The sequence below is a fragment of the Carya illinoinensis genome, chromosome 1, assembly GCF_018687715.1.
Source record: "Carya illinoinensis cultivar Pawnee chromosome 1, C.illinoinensisPawnee_v1, whole genome shotgun sequence".
NCBI classification, from domain to species: Eukaryota; Viridiplantae; Streptophyta; class Magnoliopsida; order Fagales; family Juglandaceae; genus Carya; species Carya illinoinensis.
This window is the reverse complement of record NC_056752.1, coordinates 9586147-9610972: the sequence shown is the minus strand read 5'-3', so window position 1 is coordinate 9610972 and position 24826 is coordinate 9586147. Positions and strand designations below refer to the sequence as shown.

The 24826-nt window shown below is 38.5% G+C and overlaps 1 protein-coding gene across 4 annotated transcripts; it reads left to right on the top strand.

The window, feature by feature from the left end:
• The first annotated feature begins 11164 nt into the window (after positions 1 to 11164).
• Positions 11165 to 22885, top strand: LOC122309846 (riboflavin biosynthesis protein PYRD, chloroplastic). 4 transcript variants are annotated; one of them, XM_043123560.1, is made up of 7 exons: positions 11165 to 11314; positions 11499 to 11652; positions 11730 to 11819; positions 19632 to 19918; positions 20140 to 20602; positions 21001 to 21299; positions 21833 to 22885. In XM_043123560.1, the coding sequence occupies exons 5-7, from the start codon at positions 20234 to 20236 to the stop codon at positions 22440 to 22442; spliced, it is 1278 nt and encodes a 425-aa protein (XP_042979494.1). In that variant the 5' UTR covers positions 11165 to 11314; positions 11499 to 11652; positions 11730 to 11819; positions 19632 to 19918; positions 20140 to 20233; the 3' UTR covers positions 22443 to 22885. The 4 variants fall into 4 exon arrangements, with proteins under 4 accessions (XP_042979494.1, XP_042979484.1, XP_042979512.1 ...); XM_043123550.1 differs by having other exon boundaries at positions 11183 to 11652; XM_043123578.1 differs by having other exon boundaries at positions 11183 to 11652; positions 20136 to 20602.
• Positions 22886 to 24826: the final 1941 nt, after the last annotated feature.

Below are 24826 nucleotides of genomic sequence, written 5' to 3'. Positions count from 1 at the left end.
TTGTCTATTTTGACTCATTGGCATAAGTCACAACTCCTGATTAATGCCTTGACATCCCTTTTTAAGCCTTCCCATAGAAGTCTCTCATCATTCGCTGGATGGTTTTTTCGTAGCCTGAGTGACCACCCCACAGGCTGTTGTGTGACAATCCCAACAACTTATTTTTTAACCCCGTTTTGGAACATATAATTTGTTCTTGTACATCAAGAGCCAATCCCTTACTATGTACTTAGGGTCTAACTTACCCTCATGATGTAATGTAAGAAAGTTTTGTACATGTGCATCAATGACACAGGCAACCTTTAAATCTTCAATCCAATGCACATTGGAAAATGTGATCGACATTAATTCACCATCCCCAACCATATTCTTCCTTGATAAGGCATCGAAGACTCTATTTTCTGACCCCCTTTTGTATTCCACCATGAAATCATACCCTAGCAACTTGATAATCAAGCGTTGTTGCATTGGGGTCTCAACCTTTTGATCCAAAAGATGTTTAAGAATTTGCTGGTTGATGCGCACCATAAAGGTTTGCCCTATTAGGTAAGGTCTCCATTTAAGCATAATTGAAATTAGGGTGAATAATTCCTTCTTATAAATTGACATTATAAGTGCTCTTCCCTGCAAGGCTTGGTTGAAAAAAGCTATCAACTTGCCCTGCTACATTAAAACTACCCCAATGGCATTTCTAGAGGCATCGCAATCAATAGTGAAGGGTCTTGAGAAATTTGGAAGAGCCAAGATGGGTGGCTGTGTCATCGCCTCCTTCAGCTTGTGAAAAGCTAGTGTAGCTTCCTCACTCCACCTAAAATCATCCTTCTTCAACATTCATATTAGGGGGAAGGCAATCCCACCATAGCCTCTTATGAACCTGCAGTAATATCTCGTTAGCCCTAAAAATCCCTCTTAGAGCCTTGAGGGATTTAGGTAAAGGCCAATTTCTCATTGCTTGAAGCTTATCATAATCTTCCTGTACACCTTCTACCGAGATAAGGTGGCCTAAATAGACTATCCTCTTGCACCCAAAGTGGCACTTTGATCGCCTGACATATAACTTGTGCTACCTTAGTGAATCAAGGCTGGTTTGGAGGTGCTTCACGTGTTCCACTACTGTTTTTTTGTACACGAGAGTATCATATAAAAAAAATAAAAATAAAATAAAAAAGGAAGAAGAAGAATAAACTTTCTCAAATGGGGTCAGAATACCTCATCCATGAGACTTTGGAAAGTTAATGGAAGTGTTAGTTATTCCAAATAGCATAATTAGGAACTCGTAGTGGCCTTCATGCGTCCTAAACACAGTTTTTTGTTCATCTTCAGGCTTAACTCAAATTTGGTGGTAACCCGATCTTAAATCCAGTTTTGAAAAAATGATGGCCTCTTGCAACTCATCCATGAGCTCCTCCAAGACTGGAATAGGATACCCATCCTTAATGGTGACACTATTTAGGTCCCGATAATCCACACACAACCTCCAAGTCTCATTGACTTTTCTAACCAATAACACTAGGGACGAATAGGGGCTTTGGCTGAGCTTAATAACCCCGGTAGACAGTAGCTCCTGCACTTAGTTTTCAATCTTTTCCGTTCGATAATAGGGGCATTGGTAAGGTCTTATAGAAATTTGTTTAGTATTTGGGATTAAGTGAATGGCATGGTCGTGGGACAGGGATGGGGGCAGCCCCTTAGGTTTTGAAAAAACATCTTCAAATTGCACTAACAGTGGCTGTAAGACTGGTGGAACTCTTCAGTAGATGTCAGTTTTGTCCCAATAGTCTCTTCAATCACTTGTAAAATTACTTTATTTTTCTAGCCCATTCAGCTTCTTGAATGACTCTTCTTCAACCATTTTTACCCCGGACAGCCCCTAAATGGATACATCCTTTCATTGCTGTTTAAACTTCATCAACAACTTTTCAAAATTTCATAAAATTGACCCAAAATATCTTAACCAATTGATTCCCAACACCATATCATAGCCCGCTAAGACCAATACATACACATCCATTGTAAAACAATCCCCTAGATTAAAACCTTCATGCCATTGCATTTCCCTTCTCTAGGAATTAAAACCCCATTTGCAACTTGCACCTTCACCTTCTCCATAGAATCTAGAGGCAATTGGTTTCTATTTATGATTGCTAGATCTAAAAAACTGTGGGTAGAACCTGTATCCACCAAGATAGTAATCCATTGAGTCCCAATTCTTTCTTTCACCCACATGGTTCTTAGGTTGTGAGAACCTGTCAATGTATGGAGTGAAATTTCTAGCCCTCCTTGGTCCACAGTCATTTCCACAGTTGGTGTTTCCATAATCTTGTCACACTGCTCCTCATCACAGGAATCATTAAGTTCAGTTTCCAATAAAACATCTTCCAGAAATACAGCCTTGGGCTTTGGCATTTGTGCCCGATGTTCCATATTGCTTCACAATAGTAACATAGTCCCTTGTATCTCATTTCCTTCATTTGTTGATGGTTAATTTTTTGTATAGGCAGGGATGGTTTGGGGAAGGTTTTGTTGGGTTCAATTGTTTGTTTGGGGTGGAAAGATGGTGGCTAGTTGGGGTTTTTAAGGATGCCAAGGTCTAAAGAGTACTTCAGGCCAATCTTATGATATTTTTTTTGGTAAGGTTGACAGTTTCTTTTTGAATCTTCGCTAGGCTATAGGTGGAAGTCAGGTTGAGAGGGTTGAACATCCTTACCGACAAGCGAATGTCATCCCTAAGGCCACTAAGGAAATCGTTGAGTTTATAAGTATTCGAAAACCCCTTCAATCGATTAGATATGGTGTCAAATTTGGCTTTATAATCTTCCAAGTACCATTTTATCTTAACTTGGTGAGTGCTTGCATCAGATCATCATAGGCACTAGAACCAAATATCACCAATAAGGCCTTAATAAAAGAGTCTCAATAAGGCCTGGTTTGGTTACTAAATACCAAACTATATCATCTCATCTAATCATTACAAGTTTTTTAAATTTTCATACAAAATATAATAAACAATTCAATTTTTTCAAATTTTAAAACAAAATTAATATTAAAAAATTATATTATAATAATATTTTTTTAACTTTCAACAAAACATCTCATTTCATCTCATATGAACTATGTAACCAAACGGGGGCTAAGTTGTCCAAATTCCTTTAAATCTTGGAACCAAGTGAGACCTTTACCCTCCATATGAAAAGAGGCAAGCCTTATTCGGTGTTGTGGTTGTGTATCATGGAACATAAAGAATTGATGTATCTTGTATATCCATCTTGCAGGGTCTTCACCATGGAAGACAGGGAAGTCGAATCTGAGGGTTCTTATTTGGATCTCACCCATGTGTTGATGTAGGGCAGGTTCTTCTCGGTTCTATACATTTGAGGAAGATTCAATGTTACTATTCCTCCTGTGCATTTATGTAGTCAAGGGTACAAGCTGCTGAGCTACAACTTCTAGCTATCTTTTTATGGACATGACCTCCATCTCCGACACTTCATTAGATTTTTTAACAGCATTAAATCCATCTTGCAATTGATTCATCCTTGTGACTTCAACCATAGTTGTAATAATGATCCACAAAGAATCGGTATCTCTGATACCACTTGTGATACAGCTAATAAATTGGGAAAAAATAATGATAATGTAGTGAAAAATGAAAATGACATATGTATACTTCGAGGGAGGGGCGCCTCCAAGAATCAAAGATAGAAGGGAAAACTAGGGTTTTACTTGTATTCGCATAAAAACATCCCAGGTTCTAGACATACAATAAAAAAGGCCTCATACCTCACAACTGGGCCATGAAATGGCCATGGACTTAATTACTGACTCTCATATGACTTAAAGGGAATTGGGCATACTGCCCATAGAACATATCAACTCAACTTAAATAAGACAAATTCAACAAAATAATAAGACCCACGACATAACAAAAGACGCACGACAGAACTTCACCCAACTAAGGAGCTCAACTTTGACCATTCTTCAGTTCAGAACAAGTACCCTTCACGTGTGCTAGGGTTCTATCTTCTTCTCTCCCACACCACTTGCTTGCCGTCGTCCTTCACTCTTCTATTTCTAGATCTGCAACAAAATGTGTTAAAAAATGGAGGAATGCTTGTTTCGCTCTATGTTTTTCGCCATATTAGCGCAAATAATCATTTTTTAACCTTATTTTTTAATTTTATAATTTAACATTAAAATTTAATTTATTCTTTTTTACTTGAAAATATTATTTATCCTCTTCTTATTTATTATATTTTATTATCTCATTGATCACACATATAATTAAATAATCAAAAAATTATGAATATTTTTTTATAACACAATTGCTATCAATGACGAGCAAAAGGATTTGAATTAATTAGAGAGCCGACACATAAAATAAATCTAAACAAATTTATAATTAGTATTAAATACACAATAAATAGTATGAAATGGACATGATATATTTTCTCAAACCCACACTAAATCAGATTAGTAGGGCTGTCTTTGGTCAGTGAAATACACTACTATTCACAATCTGTTTATTATTATCTACAATTTTTTTATTTTTTATTACTATTTACAGAATATTTAAAATTATCTCAATATCCCCACGTAATCCTAAAAACTCCAAAGATGTTTATAATTAAGGAAAATGAGAGTTGGAAGAACATGGGGATTTAGGGCTCCCAAACTAATGGGCTATATTGAAGGAGAAATAATTTGTATAAATTGAAATAGACAAATTTTGAATAAATTTTTGTAAAAAAATAGATCCCACCTTAAAAATGTGTAAAAAAATATTTTTTAATAATGAGATTCATTTTATTACAAAAGGAACTTGTCTATTTGAGACTTGTACCTAATATTAGTCTTAAAAAGGGTAATTGGGGGATTGAGGTGTATAAATAGGAGAGGGTACATTAGTAATCTCATAGGTCTCTTATACACGTGGGCAGGCACGAATGCATGTGAGAAGCAGACACTCTCAAGTCCACTATCATATCCATCTAAGGAAATTTATACTTAGTCCAGTTCTCTCTCCAACACCACACACCACGTGACCTGGCAAACCCAGTCTAACTGCCATGTCACGATCGGTTTTGCACTTAAACGACTCGAAACCAAACCCACTTCGTCTTTCTCTACAAAACTCTAGAAATCTGTGAAAGGGAATCCGGCATCTAGACTCCAGAGATCTACAGAAGAGAACCCAATAAGTTAATCTGTGCCACGGTAAGGTATTTTTCCTTACTCGGGTATCTTCTACCGTAAATTTAAAAATTGAACCCATTCTTGTTTGGAAAGATTTTCCTTACAGAAGCTGATTTGAAGATTTTCTAAAAAAAAATAAAAAAAATCTAGAGCTTTCACAATGTCCTACGTAACCATGTTTGTAAGTAAAACTGACAAGGCAAGGTAAACCATGTGAACTAGTCACACACACACACACACACACACACTCTCTCTCTCTCTCTCTCTCTCTCTCTCTCTCTCTCTCTCTCTCTCTCTCTCTCTCTCTCTCTCTCTCTCTCTCTCTCTCTCTCTCTCATTTCCAGAAAATTTTATAAGTCTTAATTTTTCGTATTACCAGTTACTAACCATTATCTACGGCATTCTAATTCTTAGAGTTTTGATAGGATTCACCCATGTATAGTGCTTCTCCTCGATCTTCCTTCTATGAAGAGAATTTCTGTTAGATTTATGCTAACAAAGAGAAAGTCTCAATTTTAATGGATGTTTTGGGCAATTATTGATGCAAATTAGGAGGATGCTCCATAATTAGTGGAGATATTTTAATTGATAGTTATCTTTTTCTAATTTATTACTTTCATAGTTAGATTAGTATTTCCTAATTTTATTCTATCTGCAATTGTTATTTCTAAGTTAGATTAGTATTTTCTAGTTTTATTATATCTGTCATTGTTATTTCTTAGTTAGATTAGTATTCTATTTTGTTGGCTACTTAAGGATCAATGATGTACAATTAAAGGCACTTCTTGAATGATTAATAAAATTACATGTTTGATTCTAAGATGGGACTAGTATGGTGAGACATCAGAAACCTGTTAATCTATTTTTATGGAGAGATTTTGTACTTTTCTCTTCTTTGCATCGACGTGAGGTTGAACCAGGAAGTTGGCACCAATTTTGGCATCAAAGCTAGGTTCCTTCTTTAAGAAGCTTAGCACCCTATGCTTGTAACCCGTCGTGGTACTTCATACGCCATGGAAAACAACCAAAATTTGAACAATCAAGGTATGGAACAACCCAATTTACAGCAACAAATCAATTAAATTGCCACAGTTTTAGAGCAACTCACTCACCAACTAGATGCCATGGATGAGCGTCAAGCTCGAGAGGAGTTTAGGCCTTTCAATCTAAGAGGGTGTGGCCCAATTCATAGGGAGGTGTTGGACGAAAGTGATAGAGATGTTGATGAAGATTGGGAAGATGAAGAAGACCGGGGATTTGAGGATCGTCGGCCTCTAATTCGAAGTCATGGACAAAATTTTCATTGAGATCATGGTGGACATGACACAGATTATCAACCTCTTGATGAACTGACTAAGAATATTAAGGCTGATGTGCCATATTTTTATGGGAAATTAGAGCCCAATGCTTTTGAAAACTGGTTAATGGCTGTTGAGGATTATTTTGATTGGTTTGCTATATCAGAGGATCGAAAGATTTGTTATGTTCAGATGAAATTAAAGGGGCATGCACGAGCATGGTGGGGAAGTGTGGAAGAACAATTACGCCGTACTCGACTTCCAGCAGTTTCTAATTGTGAGGAAATGAAGGAGCGACTAAAGGAAAAATATTTGCCCATTGATTATGAGTAAATGATATTCGAAGAGATGTTACAACTCAGGCAAGGGTCATTGAGTGTTGATCAATTTATAGACCGCTTCCAAGAGTTGACTATCCGCAGCAAGATTGTGGACACTGGACATAAAACTTTAGCTTGATACCATACCAGATTACGTAGCAATCTACACAAGGAGATGTTGATTGCACGTTTAATCAATGTAGAGGAGGCGTATCAATTGGCACTACGTATTGAGAAACAAATGGGGACCTCGATTGGGAGGAAAACAATATCAACATATCCAAGACTAGAACGTGTCACAACGCCTTCATTCCAAAGGCCAACATTGCTAAAAGATTAACCCAGGGGCGCGGTGTTTGAATACCGGAAAGGAAAGCAAAAGCTACCAGCAAAGGGCCACAATGTTATAAATGTAAAGGTTTTGGACAATATGCTATTATGTGTCCTACAAGAGATAAAAATTTAGCCTTCATGTGTGAAAAAGAATTATTGGTAATGGACGTTGTTGAAGAAACGGATGAAGAGGAGATTGATGGGGGTAGTCACGATGAAGAAGAAAAGTTGGCTGCATCGGATTTACCTAGTTGCGTGATTTATTTAGTGTTGACCGGAACTAAGAAAGAGCTCCAGGCTAATCCCGAGTGGTTGTGTACCAATATTTTTCACACACGCATGGAACATAATGGTCGAGTTTTGAATGTCATTATTGATAATGGCAGCGACATGAATGTGATTTTCAAAACTGCAATATAACCTTTGAGGCTGAAAGTTGAAAAGCATCCTACTCCTTATCAGATTAGTTGGGTTAATGAAGAGAACTTAGTCCTAGTGAAGCAACGATGTTTGGTTAAATTTTTATTGGGAAAAAAATATGTGGACGAGGCTTGGTGCGACATGAGCCCTATGACCATTTGTCACACGCTATTGGGGCGTCCATTGCTCTATGATCGAAGGATTTCTTATGATGGGTATGCTAACACTTACTCTTTTAATTTTAAAGGTAAGAAATTTGTTTTGGATCCTTTGCAGATCTCTAATTTGAGATAAAAAAGAAAGTTGTCCCAGTTTTGACCATGCATCAATTTTCTCGAATCATACATGATGAAGCTATGCTACTAATGGTAGTAAGGCACGAAATGAAACAAGATGATGGTTATGTTCCAACGAAACTCGCCACAATGTTGGAGGAATTTCAAGACATTATGTCGAATGAGATGCTGAAGCAACTACCTCCAATACGGGATGTGCAACATGCTATAAACTTGATCCCCGAATCAACCTTGCTTAATTTACCGCACTATCACATGAGCCCAACAGAAAATGGAGAGCTCAACCTGCAAATTCAACAATTGTTAAACAAAGGTTTTATTCAAGAGAGTCTTAACCACTGCGCTGTTCTAGTTTTACTTACGCCTAAAAAGGATGGTAGTTGAATGATGTGTATAGATAGCCGAGCAATTAATAAAATAATAGTGAAATACCGTTTTCCCATTCCCCATCTTAATGACATGTTGGATTTGCTAAGTAGTTCCTCTATTTTCACTAAGATCGACCTTCAAAGTGGATACCACCAAATCCATATTCACCCAGGTGACGAGTGGAAGATGGCCTTCAAAACGAAAGATAGTTTGTTTGAATGGCTAGCCATGCCCTTCGAATTAACCAATATGTCAAGTACCTTCATGCGCGTTATGACAAGCTCTCAAGCCATTCTTGGGTAAATTTATTTTTGTTTATTTTGATGATATCTTAATCTTTAACCGAAGTTTATAGGACCATTTAGGCCATGTTGGGAAGATATTGAAGACTTTGAGAGCTGAGCAGATCTATATTAATCAGGACAAGTGTTCATTTATGAAGAAAAGTGCAAAATTTTTCAATTATAATTTCTGATCAAGGTATCGAGGCTGACTTCGCAAAGGTGCAAGTTGTTCATAATTGGGCCAATGCCCTAGAATTTTTTCAAAGTCAGGAGCTTCAACTATTTGGCCACATTTATCGCCGTTTTATTTGCAGGTTTAGCACTATAATGGCCCCAATCACTGAGTGCTTGAAAGCAAAGAATTTTTCATGGAGTGCCGCAGCTGTCAAGGCTTTCACTGAAATTAAAGAAAAGATGGGGCAAGCACCAGTTCTTAAGTTGCCTAATTTCTCTAAAGTATTTTAAGTGGCTTGTGATGCCTCACATGTAGGAATAGGTGGTGTATTGAGTCAAGAAGGTCACCCCATCGCTTTTTACAGTGAGAAGCTTAATAACACTCGCCGGCAATACTCGGTATATGACATGGGATTTTATGCTTTAATTCAAACTCTCAAGTATTGGCGACCATATTTGATTCATAGAGACTTTATTCTTTACATTGATCATGATTCTTTAAAGCATCTAAATTCTCAAAGTAAGCTAAATGCCCGACATGCTCACTGGATTGACTATTTGCAGCAGTTTGAGTTTGTTACCAGGCATACGTTGAGGATTGAAAATAAGTTAGTTGATGCCTTAAGCAAGAGACCCTACTTGTTGCATATGTTTTCAACTAATTTTATAGGATTTGAAAGTCTTAAAACGTAGTATGCTAAAGATGAGGACTTCGGCAATGTGTGGAGTAATTTGTCTACTCATGTACACATATCTAGTGATGAATATTCTTTGAAAGATGTATATCTATTTTACAGAACATAGCTGTGCATTCCTTGTGGGTCTTTCTGCGAGTTCCTAATTATAGAACTCCATGGTGAGGGTTTAGCTGGGCATTTCAGATTTGATAAAAACTTTTGCTATTATTGCTGATCGATTCTATTAGCCTTGGATGCGTAGAGATGTGCATACAGTGGTTGATCATTGTCAGATTTTCCAAATAAATAAAAGAACCAAGTAACAAGTAAGGCTCTATACACCACTCTCCATTCCGGACAAGCCATGGTAACATATTAGCATGGACTTTGTTCTTAAGTTGCCAAAAAATTTTCGACAACATGACTCAATTATGGCGGTCGTGGATCGTTTTTAAAAAATGTTGCATTTCATTCCATGTCACAAGACTTATGATGCCTCAAAGATTACTGCATTATTCTTGTAAGAAGTAATCTGATTACATGGTATTCCAGCTTTTATTGTATCTAACAGGGACATAAAATTTGTAAGTTATTTTCGGAAGACATTGTGGACAAAAATGGGGATGAAGATGAGGTATTCTAGTGCATTCCATTGCCAAATAGATGGCCAAATTGAAGTAACCAACATGAGCTTGGGAATTTATTATGTTGCCTCGTCACAGATCATGTCACCAATTGGGATATAGTACTTCCTCAAGCAAAATTTGCTTTCAATAATTATGTTAACATATCAACAGGGTGCACCTCATTCGAAATGGTTTATGGTTTTTAACCTAACACTCCAATTGATAACAATTCATTATCGTTGCCTCTCAGACCAAGCGGAGCTGCACTAGATTTTTCTACATATATGAGGGACATTCATGAAGAGTGCAAACAACACCTTACCTTTCATACAAATTCTTATGCAACTTCTACAAATGCAAGGTGCAAAAATAGGCAATTCAATATGGCTGATATGGTTCTTATTCGTTTAAGATCAGAGCAATTTCGTCCGAAGAGTTTTACCAAGTTTCATGCACGACAAGCGGGTCCTTTTAAAGTCGCCAAGAAATTGGGCACCAATGCATATATCATTGATTTGCCCTCTGATTTTGGTATTAGCCCAACTTTTAAAATAAAAAATCTTACTAAATTTAAGGGAGATGAAAATGATTTTTCCACATTACCAGCTCTAGAGGCATCACAGATACAAACTCTTCATGTCCCAACAAATACAGCTACTCGAGATGAGCTTGCCTCCATACTTGATCACTAATTTCTTACAACTCGTCGAGGAGGGTATTACAAGTTTTTAGTGCAGTGAAAAAATCATCCAAACTGGGAATCAATTTGGTTGCAAGCATTGGAAGTCCAGCGTTTACATCCACATCTATTTGCTATTTACAATGGTCAAACATTGCCAGAGTTAAGTTCTTCAGGGGAGCTGGCAATCGATACAAATTAGAAGGATGTTCCATAATTAGTGGAGATATTTTAATTGATAGTTATCTTTTCCTAATTTATTGATTTTCTAGTTAGATTAGTATTTCTTAGTTTTATTCTATCTATAATTGTTATTTTCTAATTAGATTAATATTCTATTTTATTGGATATTTAAGGAATAATGATATACAATTAAAGGTACTTCTTAAATGATTAATAAAATTGCAGTTTTGATCCTATGATGAGACTAATCTAGTAAGACATCAAAAACCTATTAATTTATTTTTTTTTTTTGAAAAGATTCTAACATTACAGGGAGCGATTATTTGTTTTTCTCTTCTTGACATCCACATGAGGTTGAACAAAGATGTTGGCAACCAATTATTATTCGAGTATTTCAAAGAAAATTAGTGATTGATTGTATTTTCTTAAATCTGATCTCTACAAATTTGACGTTGGATGCCGGTATTGACTTTATTTTTTTTTCTTTTAGCACGAATTATGATTACGAGAGAATGTGGTTTTTTCTATGGAATTTATTTTGCCACTTTATCAGTGAAAATGAGATTTGTTTCTTGGTCACCCGAGTTTTGGTAATACGTTATTCCGGAAGAGTTTATTTATAAAGGGTATTTTATGAGTGTTATAGGATACAAGGAGATTGTTTCTTGATTTGGTATACGAAACTTTGCGGAAAAAGTGGGCGTACTGAGAAGCGTTTTTGGAGGATTCGAAGTTAAAAGCGTATTGAGAAGCGTTTACTTCTTCATCAGCATCATTATTGCCTATAAAGAGCAAATCTGGTGTAATTTCAAACCATTTGGCTTACTGATTGATTATTTTCATTGGTCTGTTATTCATATGGAAGTTGTCATTGCAGGCAGTGAGGATTATGGAATGCAGTTCTTTGAAGGAAAGGTATTTGCCGAATTGCCGCAGTGTGAGGACTAAAGAAAAGTCAAATTCCATAGTAAGTTTGAATCATTTTTGTTAAATGGAGGGGGCGCCCACACGGGCAGACCCCCCCTTTGGTTGCATGCGTTATAACGCATGGCTTAAAGCCATGCGTTACACAGCCGGTAAACGCGGCTTTAAGCCATGCGTTTCCAGCGTATTGAAGGCTGGCCTTTAAGGCCAGCCGTGTAGGGGGGCTATATATAGCCCCCCTCCTTTTGATATTGATGCATCAATCACAATAGTGAAAATCTCTCTCTCACTTGTTCTCTCTTGAAATAGTTTATAGGCTGTAGATTTATTAAGTGTTACTCTAGTTTTATAACTATGTAGTACACTTTACCACTAAGAGAAAACGCTTGGTTTTTTGTCGCGCTGGAGAAACTTGTGGAGCATTTCTTTAAGCTAAGCCTGAGGTACTTTCCGCTGTGCATTCTAACATTGGTATCAGAGCGTGTACTATAATTGCTTCCAGTTTCTTTTTGGAATATGCATGTAAATTGTGATTATTTTTTTTTCACACATGTGGTGTTGCAGTTTTAAAAAAAAAAAAAAAAAGTTTTTTTTTTTTTTTTGGCCGAAGCCGCTGCAGTGGTGCAGCGCTCACCACCCTTACACGGTGGTGCAGCGCGCACCACTCCTCCACCTGGTGGTGCAGCGCGCACCACCTGAGCATGGTGGTGCAGCGCGCACCGTAGGGTGCTGCGCAGCACCCCTGCAATGGTGCTTCGCGCACCACAGTGCCGCATGCACCGACTGGAGCCCACAGTACACGGAGCATCGTGGGGGCACCATGACGGTGCTGCAAGCACTGCCTCGGTGCTGCGCGCACCTGAGGGGTGCTGCCAACACTGCCTCGGTGCTGCGCGCACCTGAGGGGTGCTGCCAGCACCAGAGCCGCGCACCAGAGCAGCGCCGGCTCGGTGCTGCGCGCACCGTGAGATGCTGCGCCAAAGCAGCACCAGCTCGGTGTAGCGATGCTGCGCCAGGGTGCAGCGCGCACCGTGAGGTGCTGCCAGCACCACCTAGGTGCTGCGGCAGCACCCAGCTTCCTTTGGAAGCGATTTCCGGTGATCGGGGGGGCCGGTGATGTCCAAAAGCAGCAGCTGAATTTTTTTTTTTTTCGAGTTACTGTTCACGTGAACAGTAACTCGCGGGAGGAAGAAGATGACTTTAGTCATCTATCCTTTGTGGGCCGGGCTGGGCTTGGGCCCTTTGGGCCACTTTGTTTTGGGTTTAAGCAGAACAAAAGGAATGGGCTATTTTTTTTAAGCCCATAATTTTTTTTTCTGTATTTTTTTTTAAACCCGAAAATAAAAATAAAAAAAAATAAAAAAAATAAAAAATAAAAAAAAATTTGGCATGATTCAATATATGTTTAGATATATTGTTATATTACATCTGATCTTTTATTCAATTATGAGATTAAATGTGATAACATGTGAATATTTGTTTTCATGCTATTTTTTTTCCATAATGTTATATTACATGTGATCTTTTATTTAATTTTGAGATTAAATGTGATAACATGTATGTGTGTATTGAACATGTGGAAATATGATTATTTTATCATCTATGAATGTTAGACTTGAATGTTTAGACATTAGTCTTTATTTCTTTTAGTGATAAAATAGAAAATCCCACTAAGTAGTCTTAGTTAGAATTGTCAATGTGAATGATAGGCTGAAAGAATTGCAGTGACCCCAGTAAGAACTGTAAATGCATTGTATAGCCAAAAGACCATGGTGACCCCAGTAAGAACTGTAAATGCACTGCATAGCCAAAAGGACTACAGTGGCCCCAGTAAGAACTGTAAATGCACTGATGGGACAAGAAAAATGGACTGTAATGGTCTCATATGAACCATCTTTGTAGACTGGCCCAACAGGTTGCTGTAGTCTGGCTGTCTTTGTAGACTGGCCCAACAGGTTACTATGGTCTGGGTAGCTGTCCTTGTAGACTGGCCCAAAAGGTTACTGCGGTTTTAGTAGGTTATGTCTTTACATGTGACTAGGCCTAGATGACTACTTAAGATAGTGGGAGTATGGTTGAGATTTATGATGATAAATTCTCCCATATTCGTTTTTAAAATTTGCGCGGGAATTGAGTTAGAAATCTAATAATTGGATATTGTGGCGCAAGAGATGATTATGAAGTCTAGCGATTTTTCGATCTTGCGACATGTCTAAATTATTCTTTTTCTAACTTGAAAGGACGCGGCAGATTTCTTAGGTGTGTGAGTAATATCCCTTCTTTGCGTATTGTAGTGAAATGGCATCCAAAATTATTGTTGCTGACTTAAACAAAGGGGAGAAATTAGATGGGGAAAACTATGACATATGGCATCGCAAGATTCAATATGTCTTAGATGAGCAAGAGGTCTTGGAGGCCTTATCTCACACCCTTACTATGCCTGAGGAAGGGAACTCAGAACAACACAAGATAGATCAACAAGCCTATACCCAATGGGCTAAGAAAAATCGGTGCGCGCGCATAATTATGTTAAGCAGCATGCACAATGATCTAATGTGTGAGTTCGAGGTCTATGACACTGCCCAAAGCATGTGGGAGGCTTTGAAGTTGAAGTTTGGTGGGACTTCAGCCACTAGGTTGCGTGGATTAACCATGAGGTTCGACTCCTATAAGATGCGCTCTGACCATACGATGAAGCAGCATCTTAGGGCTATGTCAACTATGATCCGCGAACTTAGGTCGGCAGGAAACAACCTGACAGATGAACAGCAAGTACAGGCAGTGATAAGATCACTACCGAATTCTTGGGAGAACATGAGCCAGAATTTGACGCATAACGAGAATATCAAAGACTTTGATGATGTCTCGCGTCATTTGGAATTGGAGGCTGAGCGCCTAGAGGCTGCTAAGCCCAATCATACGGCCTATGTGGCTAATGCTGGTTCGCGCAAGGCATCAAGGTCTAAGCGCAAAAAGTCCAAGAATGGAGTGGCTGCTGGACATATTAAAAAAGTGCCAGGAACTTCTCAGCGCACCAAGAGGGGCAAGCGCGGGAAAAACAAGTCAAAATTAGAGTGCTTCAACTGCAGAAAAATTGGCCACTTCACTCGTGACTGCACTGAGCCGAAGAAGGTACACTCTGACTTTTCTCGCATTGTTTTTGTAACTAGCCATGTGATGGTTGCTGACTCCTATCCTTTGTGGACTGTTGATTCAGGAGCGACCGAGCACATAGCGCGAGATAGAGTCGGATTTGTGGAGTATCGCCGGATTCCAACTGGGAGCCGTGATATCAAGGTGGGGAATGGAGCTAGCGTGGAGGTATTGGGACTTGGTACCTACAAGCTGGACTTGCGGGGTGGCCGCACTCTTTTTCTCCACAATGTGCTATACGCTCCCGAGATCTGACGAAACTTACTTTCAGTTGTCACTCTATTAAAACTTGGTTTTAGGATTGTTTTTGAAAACAATTATGTTTCCTTTCATTTAGGCCATGTGTTTTATGGCAATGCTTTTCTTCAAGACAGTTTTATGATATTGGATTTGGTTTATTATAATATAAATGAATCTATTGCTTTTCTTTCTTCATCTATTGATAATTTGGATTTATACACATGGCATGCTAGGCTTGGCCATATAGGGAAAGATAGAATAACTCGATTAGTTAGAGAAGGCCTAATAGGCAATCTCGCTAAGGTCATCTTGCCCACGTGTGAACATTGTCTAATGGGAAAAGCTAAGAGAAAATCGTTTGGAAAAGCCACTAGGGCATCTTTTCCACTGCAATTAGTTCACTCAGATATCTGTGGTCCAATGAGTGTGAGGGCAAGACACGGAGGTGTCTACTTCATCACTTTTATAGATGATTTTTCACGTTACGGTCATATCTACTTAATCTCCCATAAGTCTGAAGCATTGGAATGTTTTAGGCGATATCTAAGAATGGTTGAGAATCAAGTAGATAAGAGTTTAAAAACTCTAAGAACTGACCGAGGACGAGAATATCTCTCTGAGCAATTTAAAAGGCTCTGTGATGAAAAAGGAATCAAAAGACAGTTAACGATGTCAAGTACACCACAGCAAAATGGCGTGGCAGAAAGGAGAAATCGAACACTGCTTGAGATGGTTAGGTCAATGATGGCGCAAGCAAACCTACCAATTTCTTTTTGGGGGGATGCACTTTTGACTGCTGCCTACATTCTTAACCGAGTGCCCTCCAAATCAGTAACTTCCACTCCATATGAACTATGGACCGGCGAGAAACCCAATTTGAGTAACTTGCGGCCATGGGGTTCAACGGGTTTTGTTCATGATCTTTCTCATAAGTATGGGAAATTAGGCCCTAGAGGGAAGAAGTGTATCTTTATAAGGTACTCAGAACACTCTAAAGGGTATGTGTTAATAGGTGAACAAACTGATGGAAGTGTAACTGAGATTGAATCACGAGATGTGGACTTCATTGAAAATGAATTTCCAAGTAGAGGTGAGGTTGACAGGAGTTTAGAACTTCATGAGATTGTGGAACAAGAGGAAAGTGCTCCAAGGAATTTAGTTGAGAATGAGGAAGAAATTCTTCAAGCTCCTACAAATGATAAAAGGGACTTAAATCCGAGTAGGAGCACACTGCTTGTCAATCAATCACAACAACCTCAGCCGCGTAGAAGCACACGTGAAAGTATTCCCCGTCGTCGTTTTGAGATTGAAGGGGAAGCTTTTATGGTAGCTCCGCATGATGATGATGAGCCTAGGAAAATTCATGAGGCTCTCTCATCTTCTACTAAAGATGAGTGGATGAAAGCTCTTAATGATGAAATTGAGTCTATGAAGACTAACCAGGTCTGGGATCTGGTTGATCTACCGACAGGGCGTAAGACTATTGGGAACAAATGGGTTCTTAAAGTCAAACGCAAGTCGGATGGATCGATAGATAAGTACAAAGCTCGCTTAGTGGCGAAAGGATATACCCAACATGAGGGTATAGACTATGAGGAAACTTTTTCACCAGTGGTGAGATTTGCTTCAATTCGCCTGATTCTAGCTATAGTAGCAAACATGGATTTGGAACTCTACCAAATGGATGTTAAGACAGCATTTCTCAATGGAGAACTAGATGAGGAGATTTATATGGATCAACCAACGGGTTTTGTGGTCAAAGGTCAAGAGCGCAAAGTGTGCAAGCTCAAACGATCAATATATGGCCTAAAACAATCATCTAGGCAATGGTACCTCAGATTCCATCGAGCCGTTCTTTCGAATGGGTTTACGATGATCATAGAGGACCATTGTGTCTATGTCAAAAGGTCCAAGAAGAGTTTCATTATGTTGTCATTATATGTTGACGACATACTACTAGCTGGAAATGATAAAGGGTTGATAGTCGCCACAAAAGAGTGGTTATCCTTCAAGTTTGAGATGAAGGATATGGGTGAAGCAGAATACATTCTGGGAGTTAAGATCTACAGAGATCGCTCAAAGAGACTTTTGTGTTTGTCCCAACAGACTTACATAAAGAAAGTCCTCGAGCGTTTCCTAATGAGTGAATGTAAACCCATTGACACCCCTGTTGCAAAAAGCGAGAACTTGTCTAAAGAGTTATGTCCTAAGACTCAAATGGAAAAGGAAAAGATGGCCCGTGTCCCTTATGCTAATGCTGTGAGTAGTCTGATGTACGCAATGATGTGTACTCGGCCTGACATATGCTATGCAGTTGGCTTAGTGAGTAGATTCCAATCTAACCCCGGACTGGCTCACTGGAAAGCAATCAAGAGGATTATGTGATATCTCAAGGGAACTGCAGACTATGTGCTGTGCTATCAAGGTTCAGATTTGCAGCTAAAAGGTTACAGCGATGCCGACTGGGGCAGTGACCTAGATGAGCGTAAATCAACCACTGGGTATGCTTTTCTGCTCAACAATGGCACCATTACATGGAGCAGCAAAAAACAACCCTGTATAGCTTTATCCACCATGGAGGCAGAATACATAGCTTGTTCTGCAGCGGTTCAAGAAGCTGTTTGGTTACGAAGATTCCTCAAGCATTTAGACATTGGCATGGATTCTTCAGATTCAGTGACAATATTCTGCGATAGCACGGCTGCTCTCGCATATGCTAAGGACTCTAAGTACCATGGAAGAACCAAACACATAGATATCAGATATCACTACATCAGAGACATGGTAGCGCAAAAGGAAGTGGTTCTGAAACACCTCTCTACAAGTCGCATGGTTGCTGATCCCTTAACGAAGCCTATAGCAAGAGATGTCTTTGAGGCTCATGTTAGGAATCTAGGACTACGTAGATTGTAAATGTTTTTTGTGTTTCAAATGACATTGAGATGTAACCTTTCCTTTGGGATATTAATACAATATGATTCAGTTATTGTCTTTATCGTATTGTCTTTCTAATTCACACACAAGATATGTCAACAGGTTTAGATCGGCTCACTCACACGAGCGATCGCCTCTAGCGCTTGAGAAGCGAGTAGAGATGAGACATTGTGTTCTAAGATACTTGTCTAAGTGAAAAAGTTAGTTGACACAAAGATATGTCGGTTTTAGTGGGAGCTAAGATCAGGTCCAATGAGAGGACTATGCATGGGTTACCCCACAACCTATGTAGCCTGTGGTTAGCCAGATGTGAGATCCTCTTTGACACCTTGGAGGCGAGCAAATAGAGGAACTCGGGTTAGACGCTTAAGGAGCGACTAGACTAAGATATGTACGGTGTTGATATAGACATATGCTCTTTAAAAAAGAGAAATCCACCGTAGCATGTATTTCATACTACATGTGCTTATTCGACCAAATGAGTAAGTGAGTAAATGGTTCTCCTCTTTCTCACTGTGTGAGTCTCATTTTTTTTAAGTATCCTTTACTTTTGACTATGTCACAAGATGGAGGTTATAATGTCTGCTACTTTGGCATGTTGTCTATGGCCATGATTAATACGGTCTAAAGAGGCATTGCTGGGAAAGCGGTTTGACCAAAATTGACTGATATGAGTGCAAAGGGAAGATTCTTCGATATCGCATCTTCGATAGTGTTTGCTGACGTCAAACTATGACGCTACATACTGGTAGCGACTAAGGTTGTGAACATATTGAAATGATTTAGAGATAGTCAAGCATTGTTCTGAGTTTTCTGAAACTCAAGAGGGTTTCGAAAATGCTTGAACTGATGCGATCGAATGAGTCTAGGACATAACCAAACACTTTAGGGATGTTACTATGCTAGTCTTCTCTGGGAGAGATTTAGTGTATGTACTCCCACCTTTCTGAAGATATGCTTGGTGGTCGCACGGCCTATTTACTTGTGTGAACAAGATTGAGAACATTAGAGAGATGCAGACCTAGGGTCATGCCCATTGTGTGCGAGTGGGAGATGTTAAATGGAGGGGGCGCCCACACGGGCAGACCCCCCCTTTGGTTGCATGCGTTATAACGCATGGCTTAAAGCCATGCGTTACACAGCCGGTAAACAAGCCATGCGTTTCCAGCGTATTGAGGCTGGCCTTTATGGCCAGCCGTGTAGGGGGGCTATATATAGCCCCCCTCCTTTTGATATTGATGCATCAATCACAATAGTGAAAATCTCTCTCACTTGTTCTCTCTTGAAATAGTTTATAGGCTGTGGATTTATTAAGTGTTACTCTAATTTTATAACTACGTAGTACACTTTACCACTAAGAGAAAATGCTTGGTTTTTTGTCGTGCTGGAGAAACTTGTGGAGCATTTCTTTAAGCTAAGCCTGAGGTACTTTCCGCTGTGTATTCTAACAATTTTGATCTTCTACCATTTTATTGTCAGTATGTGAACATTCAAAATTGATCATTTTGATCTTCTACCTTCAAAACAGATGTTTTTTGCCAAGTGAAAACGTACAAAGTTGGGTTGAGAACCGAGCGGGAGGGGCGAGGCGAAGTTGGTGGGAGACCTTCTCTGAGAAATTCGAATGGACTGATTTGGGGGAAAAAGTCTCCGACTGATTTTTGAGTAAAACGCATGCGTTTTACTGTAAAAAGCCACATAGGAAAGTGAAGACGCGCGTGCGACAGAGGGAAGAGAGAAGGGCGAACCGAAGGAAGTGAATGCCACTCTCTACTATATTTTAGCCTTCGGAAAGCTGACTCAAAACCCTTAAAGGTATGTTTTCTGAAGGCAATAAGGACTCTGAACTCAATGATTTTAGATTACTCTGCCAGTTTTGTAACTCGTCTTGCTTTGGAGATTTCGCGATATGAATAATTATATTTTGATACCGCAAAGTAATAGATTGTTATTGTGAAATTAGTTTATCTGGTATTTATTGTGGAAAATTTTAACTTCACGTTGAGAGTACTAAAGTTGCTGTATTTGCCAACCAGACTTCGGATTGGGGCGTTACATCGGTTGTAGACTTGCGCTCGAACTGTGCATTTTCTCGTTTGGTTTATCTCCAAAAAACGAAAGAAAAAAGTTATGCAAATTCAAAGACTTTCAATTCCAAATCACACTCTCATACCACCAAATTACTCGCCCTCTCCTCATATTTTCCCGTCCTTCAAACTTGTCTCGAGCCACAGTTCTCAGTCCGGGTTTTGCAATTTATTTAATAGGGTCTCCAAATCACGAACTACTTTGAAAAAGCGTACTGGTTTGATTAGGGTCAGATGTGGAAGAATGGCTCAAGATAATGATGATGGGTTTTACATGAGGAGGTGTGTGGAGCTTGCCAGGAAGGCAATTGGGTGTACCAGTCCCAATCCCATGGTGGGATGTGTGATTGTCAAGGATGGGAAAATTGTTGGGGAAGGGTTTCACCCAAAAGCTGGACAGCCTCATGCTGAGGTAAATAACTTTCTTTTAGTTCTTCATGTCTAAAGAAAATGAAATGTACTTATTCAGATATTCTGTTGTGCGTTTTGTGGTTTTTTTTTCTCCTCTCTTTTCACATTTGCTGATGTAAATAACTTTATAATTATTTGATTTGTTTCATCAAATCAATTAACGGCGACTTGACTGATGGAGTATAATTTTTAAACAAGAAACTTCTCGGATTAATCTATTTAAGTTTGTATTTTATGGTAGTAAATCGTTTGTTGAGAGTGCAGTTTTCCTTTATATATATGTATATATAAAGAGTTCTTTGTTTCTGACTTGATATCGTAATTAGAGGGAGAATAATGTAAGTCTTGTTGATGTAAAACCTTTGCTGTATATATGGTATCAAAAGATGAAATTTGCAGGTGTTTGCTCTGAGAGATGCTGGGGATTTGGCTGAGAATGCAACAGCATATGTGAGCTTGGAACCATGTAATCACTATGGGAGAACTCCTCCCTGCACTGAAGCCTTGATTAAAGCCAAAGTGATAAAGGTAGTCGTTGGTATGGTGGATCCAAACCCTATAGTGGCTTTGAAGGGGGTGGACAAACTGAGAGATGCAGGAATTGACGTGAGTGTGGGTGTGGAAGAAGAATTATGCAAGAGGCTTAATGAGGCCTATATCCATCAAATGTTGACTGGAAATCCCTTTTTAACACTAAGGTAAAGTTACCTTCTTTGAGATAATCTCCAGGCTGGTTGTTGAGTTGCATTTATTTTTCTGTTTACATTATGGTAATCTGGTCGCATTTCTTCTGCTGGCTGGTTGGATTTATATACAAGACATCTGCATGTACTGGTTGTGTAAGGTACAAGGTGCCTGTGATTTCTTTGAGCATTGTATTTGTGGCATACTCGTGTTGGGGTTTCGCAGCTTTGCTGCATGTTCTAGCAGGTTGTATTCCTTGTGGTATTGCAGTGTTGTAACCTCCAGGCATAGGAGCCTACCTATTGTTCATGCAAAGTCAGGGCTTGTGTTAATGAACCTGAACTTCCCCAAATAGTTACATATTTTTTCTATAATGGAAATAATGTCTTTGATCATGTAATAGTTGGTTAAAGCCTTCAATTGGTTGTTTAAAAATGTTGCTTGTTGGTTCTTATATTCTGACTTTACTTACAACTTGCAGTTTTATCTCAAGTCTGTGTAAATATAAAAGATTTAAGTTCAATTTAAATGACACTGTGACCTGCAGATACTCTCTCTCGGTTAATGGCAATGTGTTAGATCAGCTTGGCAAAGGAGTGAAAGAGCCTGGTGGCTACTACTCACAATTGTTGCAGGAATATGATGCAGTTATACTTTCTCCCACCTTATTAGATGATAAGTTCTCCATTCCAGCATCCCAAGAACCTGGAGCCAAGCAACCCCTTTGGATTCTAACAGCAAGAACTTCTCATCCTCCAATCAAAATTCCAGGCCTTTCCACTGAGGAAACTGCTAAGATGATAATCTTCACAGACAAAAAGATGGATGTACAGCAGGAAACGGTTCTACAGGGAATTGAAACAGTGGTTATGGATCAGATAAATCTGAAGGCAATTCTGGAATATTGTAAGCGTCAAGGGTTTTGCAGTGTTCTGCTGGATGTGAGGGGGAACTTTGGGGATATTGAAGAGCTTCTTAAAGAGGGTATCGAGCAAAATCTATTGCAAAAAATTGTCGTGGAAGTTTTGCCCATTTGGCATGGAAGTAATGGCGAAAGTCTGCTAGTGGCAATAAATAGTATAGATAAAAGATTAAAAGTAAAGAAGTTACAGTCCAGAACCTCGAATGAGAATGTGGTGCTCGAGGCTTATCTTTAATGTAAGTGACTAGAGCTCATTTGAAATGTAACGAATGTGACAAATGGTAAAAGTTTGGGTTTTCATCTTCCTATGGATTGAGAGAAGGAAACAATTTAGCTGATTGAGCTTTCCCTCCTCACTTTTGTTTACAATGGAAAAGGCCAGCATGGTTCTCTGATCTGAGCATGCAGCCTCATTTGCAGATGTCTTTCCTCACATTTGTTTCAGATGTTTGAAGATGTACTCTTATGATTCTATCAAATGATAATGCAGGGATGTACCTAATAATTTCAGAGGGCAAATTCAGCTCGGCATGGTAGCTATTAATTTTTGTCTAGTGGTTAAAGCATCGGCAAACTTTACAGGTCTAAGAATGCTTAGTGAGAGGTTTGCCTGTATTGTTATATACTTTGTAAAACATTATAGGAATTTGTCTCCATTTGAGTTTTGAACACACAAAATCAGAACTTATAAATAGCCATCATGTAATGGTTGGCACAAGGAGGCAACTTTGGAAGTAGAAATGACCAGAAAGGGATTTGGGTCTATGATTTTGGTTTAATCAAATTACAGATTTTTACTTCCAAGTGAACTGTGCGGTGTTTTGGAGAAGTTTTGGTGATTCAAAAGCTCTTTAGGGAGAATATGGACAAGAATCTGTGGTAGAAACTTGTGATGTAAACTGTAGGAGTGTAGAAAGGACTACTGCTGAACAAATTATGCTACAGATCCTTGGTGAGAGCACTTTGCCTGCATATTTCTTTACTGAAAGTGATTGTTGTAATACTAGGAGACAGATCTCGGATGAAGTTATTCTCTATTCGTCTGGAAATCTCATGAAGGATTCTGTTTAGCCTCATTCTCTTTCTTTTTCTTATGACGGAAGGAAGGAGTAAGCAAGTTGACAAAATACCGATAAAAATAAAAAACTTCAAAGATCAAAAAGAGAATTTTTAACGTTTTATAGACTTTTTAATTGTGTCAACGTTTAATTCTTGGTTTTGTTTTTCATGCTGTTATTTTTTTATCGTTAATTTTAAAGTCTTTAAACCTTTTCTATTTGCTAGGTTTATTTTTTTAATTTATTAATTTCATCAAGATTGTTTTTTTTAATTATATCAACTTTTTATTATTTTTTTTTTTTAATTTTGATTGTTTGCTTACCTTCTTTGTTATTCTTACTATTTTTTTAACCTAAAAAGGTATTTTATGTTTTTTATGAACTTTTGGGAAACATTTGTTTGTCTTCGTAAGGGGTAATTCGGTTGCATTTGAACATTGAGATTATCTTAAATATTCTTTGAATAGTAATAAAAAAATAATAATAAAATATTAAATAGTAGTTGATAATAATAAAAAGTAAGTAAAAAATAATGATAACAATGAATAGTAGTATAATATTCTGAACCCTTCCTCTCATCCACTACCCCTTCCTCTCATCACATGGTGGCTGCGAGCCGCCCCACTAATTTGTGGAGGGTTTGGATTTCCCTCCACAAGCCACCTCAAGCAGAGACCTTCTCATAATGAGGTGCTTACTAGTCAGCTTGCAAGATAGGAGGATGTCAACTTTCCCTTCAAATGTGTCTTGAGTCACCCTGGAAGATGGAAGGAACCACCTCTCCTTTCGTAGGGTACCCATGATCTCCACGGTGATGGACTATCGATGGGAGGCTCTCAATTACTTGGTGGGGGGCCACCTACCTACACGGAGGGAGGTTTCCCATTAATAAGTTTAACAAGTGGATGAAGGAGTCAATTAATTATACACCAATTTTAGAATGTTGTACCATAGGCTAGTTCGTAGTCATAGCAAACTAAAGCAACCAAATGAAGTAATTATGCCTTAATTCTTACATTAATTATTGTTTTTACCTGACATGGTCATTAAAGGTAGTGAAAATGCTATATGTCCCAATATAGGGTCTCGATGATAGATCCCGACAAAATTATTTTTTATTTAAAAATTAAAGAAGTATTTTTTAATAATGTCGGGAGGAATTCTTCGAAAATTCTTGATAGCTATAGTCCTAACTACCCTAACGATAAAGGAGTTCCCCTTTGATTCCAATTATAAATCAAATTATAGATTCCAATTTTTTAAACTTACTTTTCTTTTTCAAGCAATCAAATAGGATCGAAAGCAAGTTCATCGACAAAAATCAAAAGCAAAAATGGAAAAATAAAAGGAAACCTTAAATGCTTGGAAAGCATAGCTAGAGCCTTAAGCAAAGAAGGGAGGTGGCCAAGTTGTGAATCGTGTTTTCCAAGCCATCGAACTGAATTAAATTATAATAACCAGTTATTCTTTGATTAACTCTACCCATATACCAAATATCATGATTTGCAAGGGAAGACACTGGTGAAATGTTTGCTTGTACATAGACCTCATCTTGGTAGTG

Bases quoted from the DNA above. Each gene is read 5' to 3' on its own strand.
- LOC122309846 (XM_043123560.1), top strand. From the start codon at position 20,234: ATGCAAATTCAAAGACTTTCAATTCCAAATCACACTCTCATACCACCA. The intron at 20,603-21,000 runs GTAAATAACTTT...TGAAATTTGCAG, and splicing joins CTGGACAGCCTCATGCTGAG to GTGTTTGCTCTGAGAGATGC. The intron at 21,300-21,832 runs GTAAAGTTACCT...TGTGACCTGCAG, and splicing joins AATCCCTTTTTAACACTAAG to ATACTCTCTCTCGGTTAATG.